At 32.8% G+C, this 16,540-nt stretch overlaps 2 protein-coding genes across 2 annotated transcripts in view; both read right to left on the bottom strand.

The window, feature by feature from the left end:
• Positions 1–8,538, bottom strand: part of LOC148299917 (uncharacterized) — a 76,297-nt gene extending 67,759 nt beyond the window's left edge. Inside the window, exon 1 of the mRNA XM_088275508.1 lies at positions 8,140–8,538. The gene's annotated coding sequence lies outside the window, so the exon portion shown is untranslated. The remainder of the gene's footprint in view (positions 1–8,139) is intronic.
• A 1,858-nt stretch (positions 8,539–10,396) lies between these two features.
• Positions 10,397–16,232, bottom strand: LOC148299918 (histone PARylation factor 1-like). Its single transcript, XM_088275496.1, has 5 exons — positions 15,436–16,232; positions 14,365–14,513; positions 12,348–12,583; positions 11,136–11,389; positions 10,397–10,589 (listed from the first exon to the last, which is right to left on the bottom strand). Exons 1-5 carry the CDS (start codon positions 16,027–16,029, stop codon positions 10,536–10,538), a joined length of 1,287 nt encoding a protein of 428 aa, XP_088131622.1. The 5' UTR covers positions 16,030–16,232; the 3' UTR covers positions 10,397–10,535.
• Positions 16,233–16,540: the final 308 nt, after the last annotated feature.

Consider the following 16,540-nt stretch of genomic DNA (forward strand, 5'->3'; position numbering starts at 1 on the left):
AGTACATAAAACATGCACTTTCTCTAGTGCTGAATTTGTTATTGTGTTTCAAGGTTACCATCCCCCACCGAGTTCACTAACATTAGCTGTACAGCAGCCAGTATGGGGTTAGGGTGGGTACTCGTGGCGTAGTAGCCTTCATAAGGGTAACGCTCGTGATATAGACTTCATGATTTACTCCAATCAGACGTCACACCATCTGGTCGCCACTGCTAGTATTCAAGTTATGTTTGGCATTGTGTGGTCACTGAATTCGGTATAATTGCATTGCAGAAAAAGCTTCCTATCAAGGGTGTATTCGTAAATATACAATTCAGTGCGCCACCGGCTGTACGATGAGCCACAAAAATTGAAAAAAAACATTAGAATTTGATTTTTTTAGAATATATATTGAAAAATTGTAATTATTATATTCATTTCAACTCTTTTCTTTTCAGAACCATATATTTATTTTGATAAAAAAAAAACTTTTTTCCATCCAAAAACGGTGTTATAAGCAAAAAATCAATTACGTTAAATGTTACCTGTGTTTAAAGAAAATTAAGTTGCGAGCCATCATCTCGCCTTAATTTAAATTCGTAGAATTGTTTACAATATTATAAATACTATAACAATTAAAACTGTGCTCCAATTTATAAATGCTTTATTTTGTAAACTAATTAACTATTTATTTAAGACTGGATCCTAAATCCGTTTAATGTCGTGACACTGTTTCAAATTTAACATTACATTATGCGAGTGCCTGCCTACATTCAGGTTTACAGGTTAGTTCTTTCAGAAAGTTGAACAAATTAGGATCGCGTGTTCCGTGAGCACGGAATTTGTTGTAAATCAACCATGGCTCGCTTCGGGATTGTAGTTTTTCGTTGAACTCTGGCGGCGTGTCTACAAGTAGGTTTGCAAAGCGAAAATCGATTTTACAATCAGCTCGCTCGAAAGGTAGAAGGAATGGTTAAAATGAAATTTGCGAAGGTGCTTTCGGTGGAAAAAATGTCGTTTTTCCAACAAATTGGCGAAATTTTATTTCACAAAAAACACTTTAGTTATATTCAAAAATATACGTAGCAAAGTATGTATGTGTAGTTTTATAAAATAAAATAATCGGAACGAATTTAGTATTAATCTCTTTTCTCTTTTCTCTTATTTTCATATTACGAAAAACGGTGTGTATGTACAACATTTAGAGTGTGTCCAAATACTTGTTCACAAATCTGGATTACCTCGACTTAGGAGTTATTTTGTATGTAATTTTGACATCTCAACATAGGTGAAGAAGAATATGGAAGAAAGCTGTTGAGAACTCATATGTACTGAATACAGGAACGAGATTGATCAATATATCCAAAAATGTGAGTAGTGTGGTTGTGAATATGGGCAGAATTGGTGAATGTTGCACGTGTGCAAAATGATCACTTAACCAGCTCAAGACAAATCGTTGGCCCAGTAAATTCTCAGCAAATTCTCTAGAAATCTGTCGACGTTATAATTAGCATAGTAAGTTAAATATACATAAATATAAATGTGATATGCGGAAAAACGATGACTGCTAGATGTTCAAATGGAGATATTAGGAAGAATGCAATGCTGAGATAAGCATTATTGATAAAATTAAGAGGTGTGTGTTGAGATGGTTTGAGCATGTGCATCGAATGAATGATGAAAGAACAGTTAAACAAATTTATGAGGCAAATGTGGTTAGTATTAGAAGCAGAGGAAAACTATTCATTATCAATCATTTAAAATAGTTCAATTCTGAATTCAGTTATAGCAAATAAAACCCTATTAGCGGAAGCTAAACTGACAGTTCACAATAGAGTCCTGGTTCCAACCAGGTATGGAAGTGTATCCATTTTAAATATACACCCTAATAATTCTAACCTTCTATATGCACCATATATAACACAAGACGGTATAATACAGTCGTAACTAATCCTGTTAGAGTAGAATACCTTCATAATTTTGATATTCGCCCGAAAGCTCTGGAGTAAACAAAGAATTTTCTGGACAGTATCCAGAAGATGTAGTATATCAGTAGAAACCTGTCTAAACACGGAACACACATGTATTATGGAAAAACACGATTCTACTTGACTACAATTTCATTCATTATTCATTGTCAAGCTTATGTAAGAAGAAAAAAAACGGTTCAAAGAAAAAACCCCTTAAAATGGTTGTATTTTTTTTTCAATTTAATTTATTTTATCAGATATTTATTCAAATATACACATTCGTATTGATGCCGAATATTATTTTATTAATTCATTTTCGTAAGTTACTTTTTTACATAAAAAAGTATTTTTTTTTGTTCTGTGTAAATTTTAGCTTTTTCTAAGTTTGTTTTTTGTTTCAATTCTTTTTCATTGCAATGCCTGACTTGCTATTCTATTCTCTGTTTTAAGTCAGACAAACAAAGAATCGATCGTGTCCCGCTATTTTTTTGAGCTAAACCCGGAGAATTTTTTAAGGTACTATACGTAATATCCAGAGTTTTATAATATTTCCTATTGGATCAAGGTTTTTTTTTAATCTAATATGTATATATGTTATCTGGAATCCTGAAACTTAATCCACATAACGTTGTATTATTTTGATAATACCACCCTTGCGTTGGGATAAGGAGCAGTTGAGTAACTTTTCGGATTGTGTGATATCAAACCTTTTCTATCAGAGACTCTGCCCATATAATTTTCTCCATAATAGATAGGCGTTTCCCCATAGGTCCTAAATCATAGTTTTTGTAATAAATTACCATCGATCTATAATCCCATGTGCTAAAAATCAGTGTAAAAGTAATTCTAAATGAAATTTCCAACGACAATAAGTACAGATTTGGATAAACTTTAGCATTTTTGTACTGTCTCAATGATTTATTTTGTTTAAGGGGGTACTCGCAAACATCCGATTCAGTAAGTGACCGGCTGCGCGAAGGGCCACACATATCTCCGTGTATTTTAAAAATATTTCATAGAATATGATTTTTGTAAGGAATGTATTAAATATGAAAACATATTTTTAAATCCTTGCCTTTCTCATTTCTTATTAAAAATCCTATTTTTATTTCGAAGAAAAACTTATATTTTCAGTACAAAAACGGTGTTTTACGGAAAAAATTCAATTACATTAAATGTTACCCGGGTTTAAAGACAATTAAGTTGCAGGCTACCGAACATCCTGCCTTAAGAGGAGATTATTTTTCTACAATTGAAAGCAAGTCTAAAAAAGTGCTGGAATTTTTGAAATTTCTAAGAATGTTTTCGAATACAAATCTTTCGATCGAATCACCTTCACCCGAATGCACTCCGAAGATGAAATACGAGGTCTTGCATCTCCGTATCGATGTGTTTAATGCTCGATGTACATAGTCTGGAGTAATGTGGCCGCCAAGATAGATGGTATTCAGCGTCGAATCGCCTTCTAAAAATATCTCAACAAGCGGAGGTAAAATGGCGATTGGCATACCAATAAAAAACGATTTAGTACATGCCATTACAAATATATGTGTGTATTTTCCTCGCATACAGATTAATAAAGTCGATGAATTTCGGTCTTGCCATCTCGAATACGCTATATTTAAAATTCGTTGTTTACACGCGAGAGCGGGGAACACATATTTCTCGTGCAGCAATTTCCCCACCGACCCGTGTGTGCACGGAGTGGGCAGCGGTACCAACATTATTTAATCATTTTACAAAATGTCTATTGTATACGCGTCACAGCGCGCCATTTCAACGAGGATTTTAAGTTAGCCTTCTTCTTATTCTGTAGCCTTCTATTCTCCATGTTGTTGTTTGGTTGCCTCTTCCGTATCCTTCCAATTCTTTCGGTCGGTTTCTGTTTGCAGCCAGTTTCTACCCCCCACAGAGGCTATGTCGTCGGACCATCTTTTTTGGGGTTTTCCAACGCCTGTGTTTTCTTTCAAGGTTCCCATCTTGAACAACAAAAAAATTGGGGTCCATCTTGTGGAGTCCTGTCTTGCAATATGTCCTGCCCATTGCCATTTGAGTCTTGCCACGCAATCTATGGTATCTTCTATTTTGGCTCTATTCCTGATTTCGTAATTTCTTACTTTATCGCTCAGGCTTAAACCAAGCATGAATCTTTCAATGGAGTAAGTTCATAACTTAGCAAGCAGAGGTATATTAGATACCCTGGTAAAAAGCAATAACTAGCATCTCTCTCTGCCACGTATGCACTTCATCAAATAACAGTCCTTGTAGATTAAAGCACATGTGCCTCCGCTTTCCCAGATACTTCTCCAAAATGACTTAAATTTTTTTTAAACAAATATTTTCAAGGCTTCGAAATCGTGGTCAAAAATAATACATTAGAAAATTTTCAATAGCTCGCAAATGGTTGCGACAATAAATACGCCTTCTTTTTATTTAAACCCTTATCCACACCCAATGGTGCATGGGGCACTGCATCAAATCGACATGGTATTAACTTGATCGTTTATTATATGAAGGTAAGATGATCAGTCCTGCGCTGTAGGGTACCAATAAAAGATGATATTGAATAAATAAAAAGAGTAAAATCGATATTTGTTTATTTTGACCCTACTGGTCTTTGAATCGATTCCGGGACCCCAACACGGTACGCAAACGTGCTCACCACTACACTGCGGAGGCGGACAATATATGTATTTATGAGCTACATGATGTCAGAAGGTTTTTTTTCGTATTTATAAAGATTGACACAACGAAAGTAACACGAGATATATTTTTGAAAATCTTCGATAGGATGCAATACTTTGAGGTTGAAATAATACTTTTTGGTCTTATTATAAATAAATACATAAGCACCAATTTCACATTTCCCAGGACATCAAATCTTACTCCAATATGGTTATCAATCATAGGTATAGTGGTAAATGTTACACAGTATATAAACTGATTACTTAAACCAGCCAATGACACGTGCCCAGACTTCCATATTCCCAGATCAACAAATTTCCCCAACCATGCTAAGAAATCAACAATATCTCGATAATTCATTGCACCGCACGGTTTATGGGTTTCTGTGAGCTAGATTTTATTCTCCTGGCGATATCTGGGTTCCGACATGTATATTTTTCCCGCTTTCAAATTTAACGGCTTTATTCCATCTCCTTTTATGCTTATTCTGCTACATTTTCCTAACACCCTGGGGCAGTGAGCGTTGGCCATAAACGCTGAAACAATATTTAATTAAACGACAAACTTTGTCCATCGCGAAGGTTGATTCTCTTTATCATTGAAAGAGAATCAGGTAGAGGACTATCTTTAGCGTTAAGAATTCATTAAAAAAAGTTTGAACGTTTTTTATTTTTATTTTTATTTTTAATGTAGTTACAAAAGTTTTTTTTTGTAATTTTTATTCATTTTCTAGACATTTCTACTTTTACAATCTTAAAATCAATAACCCAGTTCTGTCCGATAATGAGACTAAGCTCTTGTGCTTGGAAAGGGACTGACAATTATTATTTATTGTTTATGCTTGTTGGTAAAATAATTAATTTTTATTTTAATAATTTTTTTCTTAAATTAAAATTTATAAAAGTAATTATTTTTTTTTTTTTTACATTTTAATGACTTGGTATTGCATTTTGGTAATGTTAAGTCATGTTGGTATCTGGAAGATGAACTTTTCTTTAGTTTTAAATATTTTTCACGCTTAAATAGTCGGAGAATTACTGTTTTTTTAATGGTTTCTACTTTTGGGACTTTGAATATTGAAAAAAAATTGTTGGATAGGTTTCTTTTCTTTAAAATGACTTTAATTATAGTTCTTTGAACTGTTTTGATAGGGTTCAAGGCGTTTTTATAACTTCCCCCCATCCAAAAATGCCATAATGTAGTACATAAGTGTACGATACTACGATAAAAGTGTATTTATATTTTATTTATTGTTTCGGCATTAACTTTGTGGTAAGACATGTTACAATGATTAAAGAAAACACTTGTTTTTTACCACTTGAGTTTTATTATAGACTACATGTTTCAGAAGTTAAACTTCCATCATTCAGGTCTGTATAATAACTATTATACAGACCTGAATGATGGAAGTTTAACTTCTGAAACATGTAGTCTATAATAAAACTCAAGTGGTAAAAAACAAGTGTTTTCTTTAATCATTGTAAAGTGTATTTACATTTTTATAAAAAAAGGTTAGTGGGTGGAAGCACTAATTGATCAAATAAAAAAACAAGTCAAATAAAAACAAATGACCCGCCAAGTCTCTATTTTAGAGGCTTGTCTGCAGGTGAAATGGAATGAGTGGGGAAGGAAAGACTGAAATATACACCAATCGATTATTTGTTAAGGGCTTAAGTTACTTTTGACCTAATTTCTTGGAAAAAGTACAACAATTTTAAATCGAAATTTTAAATATCTATTATAGGCGTCGATTCAAATAAAAGTTTACTGACTAAAAAACTAGCCAATCACCATATCGCTTCCAAATATTTTAATATAAATGCTAGATTTTATAACTTTTAAAGACTGTTTATGTATCGACAAACTTCGATATTTCCATTTCAATTACTTTTACAACACCAATTTTTCAATAACGGTAACGCAGGGGTAGGCAGAGAGAATAGAACTCCACAACAATCTGTTTTTGCAATAAATTTTTGCCTCTTCTACATCCATGCTTCTCCTCATACATAGCCGCCAATTATTCCGACTTCTGACCTGACCAATTTATTATTTGAAATACTCTATCATGCCAAGTTTTCTCCGGTCTTCCTCTATGCAGTGTAGATAACTTTAACTCTTCTTCTGTTCGGTAAAAAACAATATTTTTTAGATCGATAATTGATTTGAAAATATAAGTCATTGAAAATCAAATTACAGAAATAAAGATATCTACACTACATAGTTATTAATTCACAGCAATCGACGTACTCGATGTACGTATTTTCTTATCCTTTTCTACTTTTACCCTTACCATACCCAGATAGTGCATAGGGCAACCACATCGGGTACACGCGATGTTACCTATGAAGGCAAGATGATCAATTCTGCGAGACAAGATGATCACTCTTATTCTTAGTGTAAATCTTCTGTTGCAAATAAAATTATTATTACATACTTGTACTTTGTTTTAAGTTATATTGTAAACCTGTTTTTTACACATTTTTATCAATCATGCTTTAAAAATAGAAAATAATAATCAAGTAAATCATTTCAATAACTTAACGATCGAATAGCTCGAATGTTTTCATTCGATTTATATCACCGCTAATTGTGATATGAAACAACTTGTAATAGATTTGGACGCGAATAAATAATGTGTATGGATTTGTAAAAATAAATGTTTTATACCACTAGCACTCAGTCACTTAATAGATAATGTAGGTGAATGCAGTAAAATAGTAATTTAAACTTAAACCTGGCTCTGGCAATAAATTTCCTATCGATCTGAAAATACTTTTCCATTTATGTTCCAATGTTTATCTGTTCGGATGAACATCGAGCGATATTAAAAACAGATCGTAAAAATCATCCATATTTCCGATAACTTAAAAACGCATTAGCCATCTTATTATCGTAGCCTTTGAGTAGCCATTAAAAGTTGCGCGAAAATCGGACCACCATTTAATTTAGGATAGTAAAATTGAAAATTATTCGGGAGATAAACGAGATGTTTGGCTGCCATCAAAATCCTTACAAAGCTCGTGTAATTATGTAGGCTAGTACTTTACTACAACCCAGATAATGTTATGTTTACCTTTTTTGACCTTTCGTAATTTTGTACTCGTTCAACTTTTAGTGAACCTTTTTAGGGTCAGAAAAATGATTTGGCGAAGATATAATATTCCTTTATCGAAGATTTATGTTGCCTTAATGCCAAAAATAGCACTCTTCGACGGATGCTTCATAGAAAAATGTTAAAATATAGAATAAAATTTAGCAATATCTATAAACAGTAAAAAAATGGGATACGAATTCATTTTTAAAAAATGTTTTAAAAGATTCTTCGTATTTTTTTTCTTCGGTAATTAGAAAAAAGAATTTCATTTACCATATAAAAAATTAAAGCTAATGAAGGAATCAACATTAATTATATACGAACATATAATGTATATTTTTTCGGTAATAATCTGAAAATGGCATTAAGCGAAAACAAATATAAAAATATGGGACATTGAACACTTACATAAATTACTGATTCATCCATCAACCCAACCACCTGAGGAACATTTTTTTATAACTATAATAAATTAAATCAGTCTTCATTCTTTTCGTTAATTCGTTTTCAACGGATATATAATTCATTGTGACATATTTTTCGAACGCGACGAAAAGGATTAACGATCATTCATCGTTTCGCGAAGAACCGACTTCACTATTTCGAACAATGATATTTTACATTCCAGAAACACATGTCACTGAACTGCGAGAAGAAATCAATTCGACGAGTGCATTTCCACACACCTCAAAACGAAACACAAAATAACAAATAAAAAACGCTATCTTTATTCACACATTATGGCATATTGCTCTCTATTATTCCATCACTTGTTGAGAAAATTCCCAGAACGCACACACCGACGAACCCTCTGTGGAACTGACCCCGGAATATGCGAGATGGAACTACCAACTTCACAGAGCTTTCCTTTTGACAGCGACGCCGCCAATAGCAAGGCGAGCTTTATGGGAACACGACGCGTGCGCTTAGCGTCTCGTAGGAAAAAGGAATTCCGCGTTCAATTTTCGCGCCTGAAAGTGGCGCTGAAAGGTCAAGAGGGATGCTCGATTCGGGTCAGAAATGGAATTCTTTGTAGATCAAAATCAAATATAAAAGATTGGTAACTGAAGCATTGGTATGATATTTAGAGGTCAACAAATACACGTAGAAAAGGTTTATCAAGTACCTATACAATATATATGTAGGATGGTAAAATTCGATATTTAAAAGGTCAACAAGTACCTATACAAAAGATAGGATGATAAAATCCTGTATTTAAAATTAAAAGGTCAACAAGTACCTATACAAAATATTGTATGTTAAAATTCTATATTCAAAAGTTCAACAAGTAGGTACCTATACAAAATATGGGATGATAAAATTCGATATTCAAAAGGTCAACAAGTAGGTATCTATACCAAGGAAAGGATGATAAAATTCGATACTCAAAAGGTCGACAAGTACCTATACAAGATAGAAAGATAAAATTCGATATTCAAAAGGCCAACAAGTACCTGTACAAAAGAAAGGATGATGATAAAATTCGATATTCAAAAGGTCAACAAGTACCTATACAAAATATAGGATGATAAAATTCGATATTCAAAAGGTTAAATATTAAAAAAAAAGTCCTAAACTAGGCGAAACAATAGCCACAAAATAGATGTTTGTGTTTTTTTTAAATAATAAAATATAACTTAGTAGGCTCAAAAAATCAGTGTTTTATTTAACATTTAATACATAAACCTATACAAGAGATAGAATGATACAATTCGATACTCAAAAGGTCAACAAGTACCTATACAAGAGATATAATAGAATGATAAAATGAGTTATTCAAAAGGTGAACAAGTACCTCTACAAAATATAGGATGATAAAATTTGATATAAAAAAAACAAATGATTGAATTTGTTAAATTATAAATGATTGAGAATGGTGATCACTCCTAGTTCCAATCACAGATTCCCTTAGGGGGATATTTATTTATCTGAAACAGTTCTGTACTGCCCTATAGGTATCTGTCACTTTTCTGCAGGCTATGACCAGCTTATTTTCAGCTCTTTGATCAGAATGCTCCATCTGATTGGTTGCCACCTACGCAACCTCCATACATCCCATTCAGATGCTTTTCTCTAGACCATCAGGACTTCTTCGAGAGATCTGCCCAAAATAACGAAAGAACCGTCTTTTACACCCAGTTAAAACTTTTCTTGTGTTTACAAGACGTTTGAACGCCTTGCTGTCAATGGAATCCGCAGCATTCGTCACCAACATCATATTTCAACTACTACTACTACTACTTAACCATATCAGCTCCCTATGTGGAGCATATGGAATCCATAAACAGCCTCCAGGCTCTTGGGATGCATTCAAAGTATGTGGCACTGATACCCCAACTAATTGAGGATAGACCATGATTTACAGTCAAAGGCCGTCTTTAATTTCATTAATTGATTTGGCAGTCACTTTGTAGTGTTTTCGATCCATTTTAATTAAATGTTTTACTTAGTAAATACCACAATTGGCAAATTTCAAAATAGATTTTAAGAAATAGTGGTACATATTTACCAAATAAATCCTAAATTAAAATGGTTTTTTTTTAAAGTTCTGATTAATTAATTACGTTGTGATTAATTAATTGTCTTTCCATACATGCACCTACTGTACCCAAGACAGTCCAAATATTATATATAACAAATTACAACATAAATAAAACATTGTGACTATTTAACAAATTATTTTATTGAAAAATGTATGCAAAACGACTTAGATATTAAATTACTTAGTTATATACAAACAATAACAATTATTCAGTCCATTTGAAGAAAAGCAAAAATGTTAAATTTATACAGTACGAAATCGTTTATAAATTAGCACAGCTAACGTTAGATCCCTTTCTTCGATTATCCAAATGGGCCTGGAAGAAAAAATACAGTTTGAATAAGTTTAAAAAAGCTAGTCATAAGTAGTACATTAGTTTTCAAGTTCTATCAGATAAAAATTCCTTATTTTTTAAAAATAATTTATAGTAATTTTTAACGTTTAACTTGTAGAACTCCATTTTAATTTATATATTTGATGTTAAAATCTAACACTGATTTTAATATTTATTATATGAATTAATTTTTATTGCCTATTCCTACTTGTGAGTGGGTTTCAATCACAACACCGAGACAAATGAAAATAAATATCAAATTACACAAAGTCCACAAAATGCCTCGCACACTAGCTTCTCTGGCACTCGCTGACCCGACTGTGTTTTCAATAACGTTGTCAATCCAACAACTCATCTCCCCGCATCGGAGCTCACAATATTCGGACAATGCCGATCCATGGGAATGATATCCACACGCCTCGTATCATGGATGATTACAAATCAGTCATCTTAGGACTGACAGAGTTGTGACGGAAAGGATTGCCATTATTGAAAAATGAAAAGAAAAAAAATAGAAACCAAAATCACCTTGATAATTTCTGCATACTCATTTCTGTTGAGCATATCGTATGCGACAGTCAGTAGTTGTATGGTTGAGGCGTGAAATGTTTTTTCACCGGTACAAAAGAAATCTATTCCTAGTTCAAATCCAGTTCCAAAGTCACATTCATCCGTAGCGATGTTGGCATAAGTGATCACTGGCTGCAAGAGGGCCAGAGCTTTAACCCTCGCATCTTCATCTTTTGCTTCAATTATATTAGAAATCATTTCTTTTATGTTTGCTAAAAAAAACAACAACAACAAAAACATGACTTTAATACAGTAATATTAACAAATGAAGCAGTCAAAATAATAAAATACATTATCCTAATATCTGGTGGTCTCAAAAGTCTACGTAATTGGAAGGCATGTATAGATGTATGGACGTAAAGACAGCTAGGAGTGTATGTCAGGACACAAAAGAGTGGCGTTTCATCCTCTCTGCCTACCCAAGGAAACGGTGCGATGGTAGTAGAAGTAGTACTAGTAGTAGTAGTAGTAATAGATACTGCTGCGAGACTAATCACAACGTGTTAAAATTCAGTTACTCTATTACTTCACAAACTGTACTGGTTATAAATCAACGCACAATGTACGGATGGTTCGAGAATATTTTTAAACAGTTGTTTATTTTAGATAAATTAGTTAGCAAACGTCCTAAATTTTGGTCAACTACAACAGCTGCAATTGGTAAAGATATCTTACCAGCTTGCAAAGATCACTTATTTATATTTAAATGGTATTTCATAAATTCCAAAATTATAATTATGTAAAGGATGAAGAATAAGTATTCAAGAAGATTATATTGATCCTACAGGGTGGCACAAAATTAATCACCCTATTGGAAAATGTTATAATTTTTACAAATGGCATTGTACGTCAATCATATTTGATATTTACAAACTAGACAGCTGTAGTATACAGATTGATAAAACGGGCATAAATATGTATTGGCGGCAACCACTTGACGGATATCATCTTTTTCACTTTACACTTAAAAATGAATAATTTATTTTGTGCCACCTGTATAGGTAAAAAAATCTTTATGATTGTCTAATAGCATTTTTCTTAATCATTATGCCGTGTCTTTTCCTCTTTTTACTCACCGTTTTGACTGAATTGCAGTCTCCAAAATAAAAGCAAATAGTGGACCGATATATGGAAAGACATAATTTAAACATAACATATTTTTATTATTACCATCGGTTTCCGCAAGACGTCTGTATCCCAATTGAGTTTTTCTATTGTAGGGAAAAAGTATACCAGCTCCGTGGAATGTCTTAGTGACGACAGAATTCATTCGCTTTTTCATCAAAGGCGTGTTGGTCTCCAGGGTAAAATGATTTTTATTCGCCCAGTCTTTTAATGGGGTAATTACTTTTTGGCAGGCTATAGATGTGAATGGAGACTTTTTCTTTGTCATTTCCAAATAAGACCTGAAACATAATTTGTGTAAAAGATACATAACGCATAACCATTATACCTGTTTTATTTTATCGACTGACAGATTGTTTGGTTAGACATACAAAAAAAAACTTACTTTCGATAATGGCATTTAGAAAAAAATTACAATACTGTAAAAAAAATATTTTTGTCAAAAACTGTCTTTGTGAATGCGATGAAACATTATCATAAGATGTCCCTCATTAAGTGTGGCTATGTTTAATTTTTTTAAGAAAGATTTAAATTGGAAACAGAATGTGCGAAAGAAGGTTGACAAAAATTTATGAGGCAAAAGGACATAAAGAACTATGAGGTTTAGTGGTCTTATTTAGAAAATATGACAAAAATAAGATAAATAAATGAACTATGTGACAAATCTTGATTGATATAAAATATTGAATCCATTGAATCTATTGTATTGTTTCTAGAGATCAACCTCATTTACTTATTATTTACTATACGGATTCACCATTATTGTTAAGGTATATAAATAGAATGTGCTATAAATCCTCGGTGATAACACAAGCAGGGAGAATTTTTTAGGCAACTAATGAATATTATAATTAAAATGTAACTTTGTTTCAAAATCACTATAAATATTTTATTATATTAGGGGGTTGAATTAGTTCTTGCCGTTTATAAAAATTTAATATTTCTCTGTGATTTAAATAGATTGCTTTCGTTTTTTTTTGTTTTCCTGTTCCCCGCTGCCTCGAACACCCACGTGGCACTTTCAACCGCCTCAAACCGCCTCAAAATTAAGGCTATGGGCCTTGTTCATCGGCAGGGAAACTGGGTCCCATATGCTCTGAAGGAGAGAGATATGGAAAGGCGACTTTGCATGTGTATTCACTCTTGCAACGGCATCACAGAAAAGGTTTTTTGCATCGCATCATCCATCCAGCCAGCCAGGTCAGCCACTCTCTGCTGAAGCCAGCATTGCAAAACGCAACATTCACGGCTCAAAAACGATGCTTTGCATTTGGTGGGATCAGCAGGGAGTAATTTTTTTCGAGCTTCTCAAAGCAGACTAAACAGTCACAGCAGAGGTTTACAAGCAGCAAATGATCAAACTGAAAACAGCAATTGAAGAAAAAAGTCCAGAATACGCAGCCAGGCACGAGTCGATTCTCATTCTGCACGACAACGCGCGCCCGCATGTTGCCAAAGTGGTAAAAAAACAGATAAACTCCTTCGGCTGGGAGGTTCTGTCACACCCGCCCTACTCCCCTGACGTCGCACCATCCGATTATCATCTGTTTCGGTCCATGCAGCATGGATTATCGGGAGAAATTTTCAAAAGTTATCGAGAAGTCGAGTTATGGGTTGAAAATTAGATTGCCTCAAAAGACAAGGTTTTCTTTTATAGGGGAATACGACTTCTTCCTGAAAGATGGGCCAAAGTAGTCGTGAAAGAAGGGCAATACTTTGAATAAATTCTTACTTTAAAAAAAATATATTTTCAATTCAAAATACTACAAAAAACGGCGAGAATTTATTCAACCCCCTAATAACTTAATTATAATGTCTACTGGAGACATTATAATGTAGACATTATAATCAAGTTATAATAAAATATTTATAGTGATTTTGAAACAAAGTTACACTTTAATTATAAAATGGAAAATCACAAAGTTAGTGTTTCAAATATAAATTATAATGAATATATTTAAAAAAACCTACATAATAATATCTATTTTATAAAAAATATATATTTGTACATATAATAATGATTAATAAATTAAAAAGTAATCTTGGAATACTAAATACTTACAATACAGCCCCAAATACATTCTCAGCAATAGGTTTTATATTACATCCTTTTTCTACGTCATTCGAGGCCACAAAACAAGGTAATTCTGATGGAGAGTCTCTAAAGTAACCCATATGGAATCCAGAATTTCCCGAAGAGGCCAAAATAGTCTGCAAAATAATTTTTTTTAAATCCATAAGTTTTATCTAATACATTTACAACTGATACTGATTTTATCTAATACAATTGTCCACAAATCGGCATTTCTCCACTTGGGAGTTATTTTTACATTTTGAAATCTAAACACAGATGAAGAAGAATATGGAAGTCTAGGTATTTACAAGGCTTATGTGTACATTACATCTTGCATACAAATAAAAGGGACTCTGCTAAATAAATGCTTTTCTCGATCCTACATAGATGGCTTTGTGAACTCATATGTACTGTGTCATGGGATTGATCAATATATCTAGGAGTACTGAAGATTTAAGGAGTGTGGTTGTCAATCTTAGGTAGAGAATGGTGAATGTTGCATGTGTGTAAAGTGATCACATGACCAGCATATGATAGGTTGTAGGACCTGTAAATACCCAGACTACCATATTCTTCTTGATCTATATTGAGATTTATAAATTATTAATATAGTGGTATCATATCATTAAACAGTGCTTTTTTTAAACAAAAAAGGTCCCAGAACTCACATCATGTCCAGCTTATTACTAAAAAAATATGTATTCAAATATCATTTAAATATTCATTACAATACCATATTTTATAATTTTACAAATGATATAAATATAGATTTTGATTACCTAAGTGCAAACATAGTTTTGTTAAATTGATTTTGAAAATAAAAAAAATTATCCATGAAAAAGGGTGCCGGAACGCCGTTCCACCGCGTTACATGGAAAAAAGCCCCGTCTATAAATAACATGATGGAGAGGTGGACAGTCTATTACTTAAGATAAAGGTAAAAGTTATAATATTAAATTATCATATATAATAGTGAATTATCATAACACACAAATTGTTATTTTGACCTGGATGGTAGCCAAATCCTGTAATACTAAAATGATAGTTACAATCTATTACCTGGAATTCTGGAGGGTCATAAAAATAGCGCCAGTGGAGAAGGTAATCCTTATTGTTTTCTTTTAAGGGTAAACTCTCCAGCAAAACGTCAAATGGTCCGACCAGCAACAAACCCACAAGCTTGAGAACATTCTTAACTCCGTCTTTGGCTTGCAATGATTTACAAAACTCCCAAAAGCTGTAAAAATCATCTGGCATTTCCACTAAAAACTTTTCCTTGATAAATTGTGCATAATCCTTAGGTGCTTCATGGAAATCAACAGGTTCTTGGATACATTTATCAGCTATATCATTCGTTTTAGGATCTGAAGTATTCGGAGATAGATTAGAACTATTATTATCGCACAATTCGTTATCCATTGATACACGGAGCTTTTCAGTAGAATTATTTACATCATTTATTGGTGATTTAGATGGGATATCATCAATTTTTAAAATCTTTCTGGGTGGAGATCCTTCATCTTGCGTTTTAAGACGCTGTTTGGGAGGATGTTTGAATTTCCTACTATGCTCAGGATTTTTCTGATAACATTTAGTACCATATTTGCAAGCTGTCCGCGGGTCCTTCATATATTCTTCTGTATCATCCGACATGGCATATAAAACTGAAAAGGGGCTGGAGAGTGGAGAGTCTTGTAAGGATCTTTTTTAACACTGTCACTCGTAAAAGATAATTTAAAAACTTGTAACTTAGTATTACTCTCTACAGATTTTACTCTCAAATAAGGTTAATTAACTAAAAAAAATAACCAGAAAAAGAAACGTCAAAATGGTGTCAAAAACGAATAAGCTAACTCATAGATATTTTAAAATTTGCAAAGATAGATGGAATTCATTTTGTTGTGCTTATCATTTTCGTATTATTTGTCTTTTCCCCCCACATATGTTAGTTTTGTTTTATTGAATAACCCACAAAGTGCCACAAAACTTTTATTTTATAGGCTTGTCTGTAAATAGAATAATAAGGATCTCTATAAGAGTAGATATGAAAAATACAAAACTACCATCCAGAACAAATGAAAGGAGATATTTCAATTTATTTTGCAATTAAAATCCAGCATTTACCTTTTACACCACGGTGTCTGTCTTGAATAATCATTAAATT

The sequence above is a fragment of the Brachycentrus maculatus genome, unplaced genomic scaffold (genome assembly GCF_059751285.1).
Source record: "Brachycentrus maculatus isolate JH-2025_06_01 unplaced genomic scaffold, ASM5975128v1 h1tg000885l, whole genome shotgun sequence".
NCBI lineage: Eukaryota > Metazoa > Arthropoda > Insecta > Trichoptera > Brachycentridae > Brachycentrus > Brachycentrus maculatus.

Coding starts and splice junctions, on each gene's coding strand:
- LOC148299918 (XM_088275496.1), bottom strand. CDS start 16,029: ATGTCGGATGATACAGAAGAATATATGAAGGACCCGCGGACAGCTTGC. Junction 11,390..12,347: donor ACGTCTTGCGGAAACCGATG/GTAATAATAAAA, acceptor TGTTTTTTTTAG/CAAACATAAAAGAAATGATT. Junction 10,590..11,135: donor AGTATGCAGAAATTATCAAG/GTGATTTTGGTT, acceptor TTTTTCTTCCAG/GCCCATTTGGATAATCGAAG.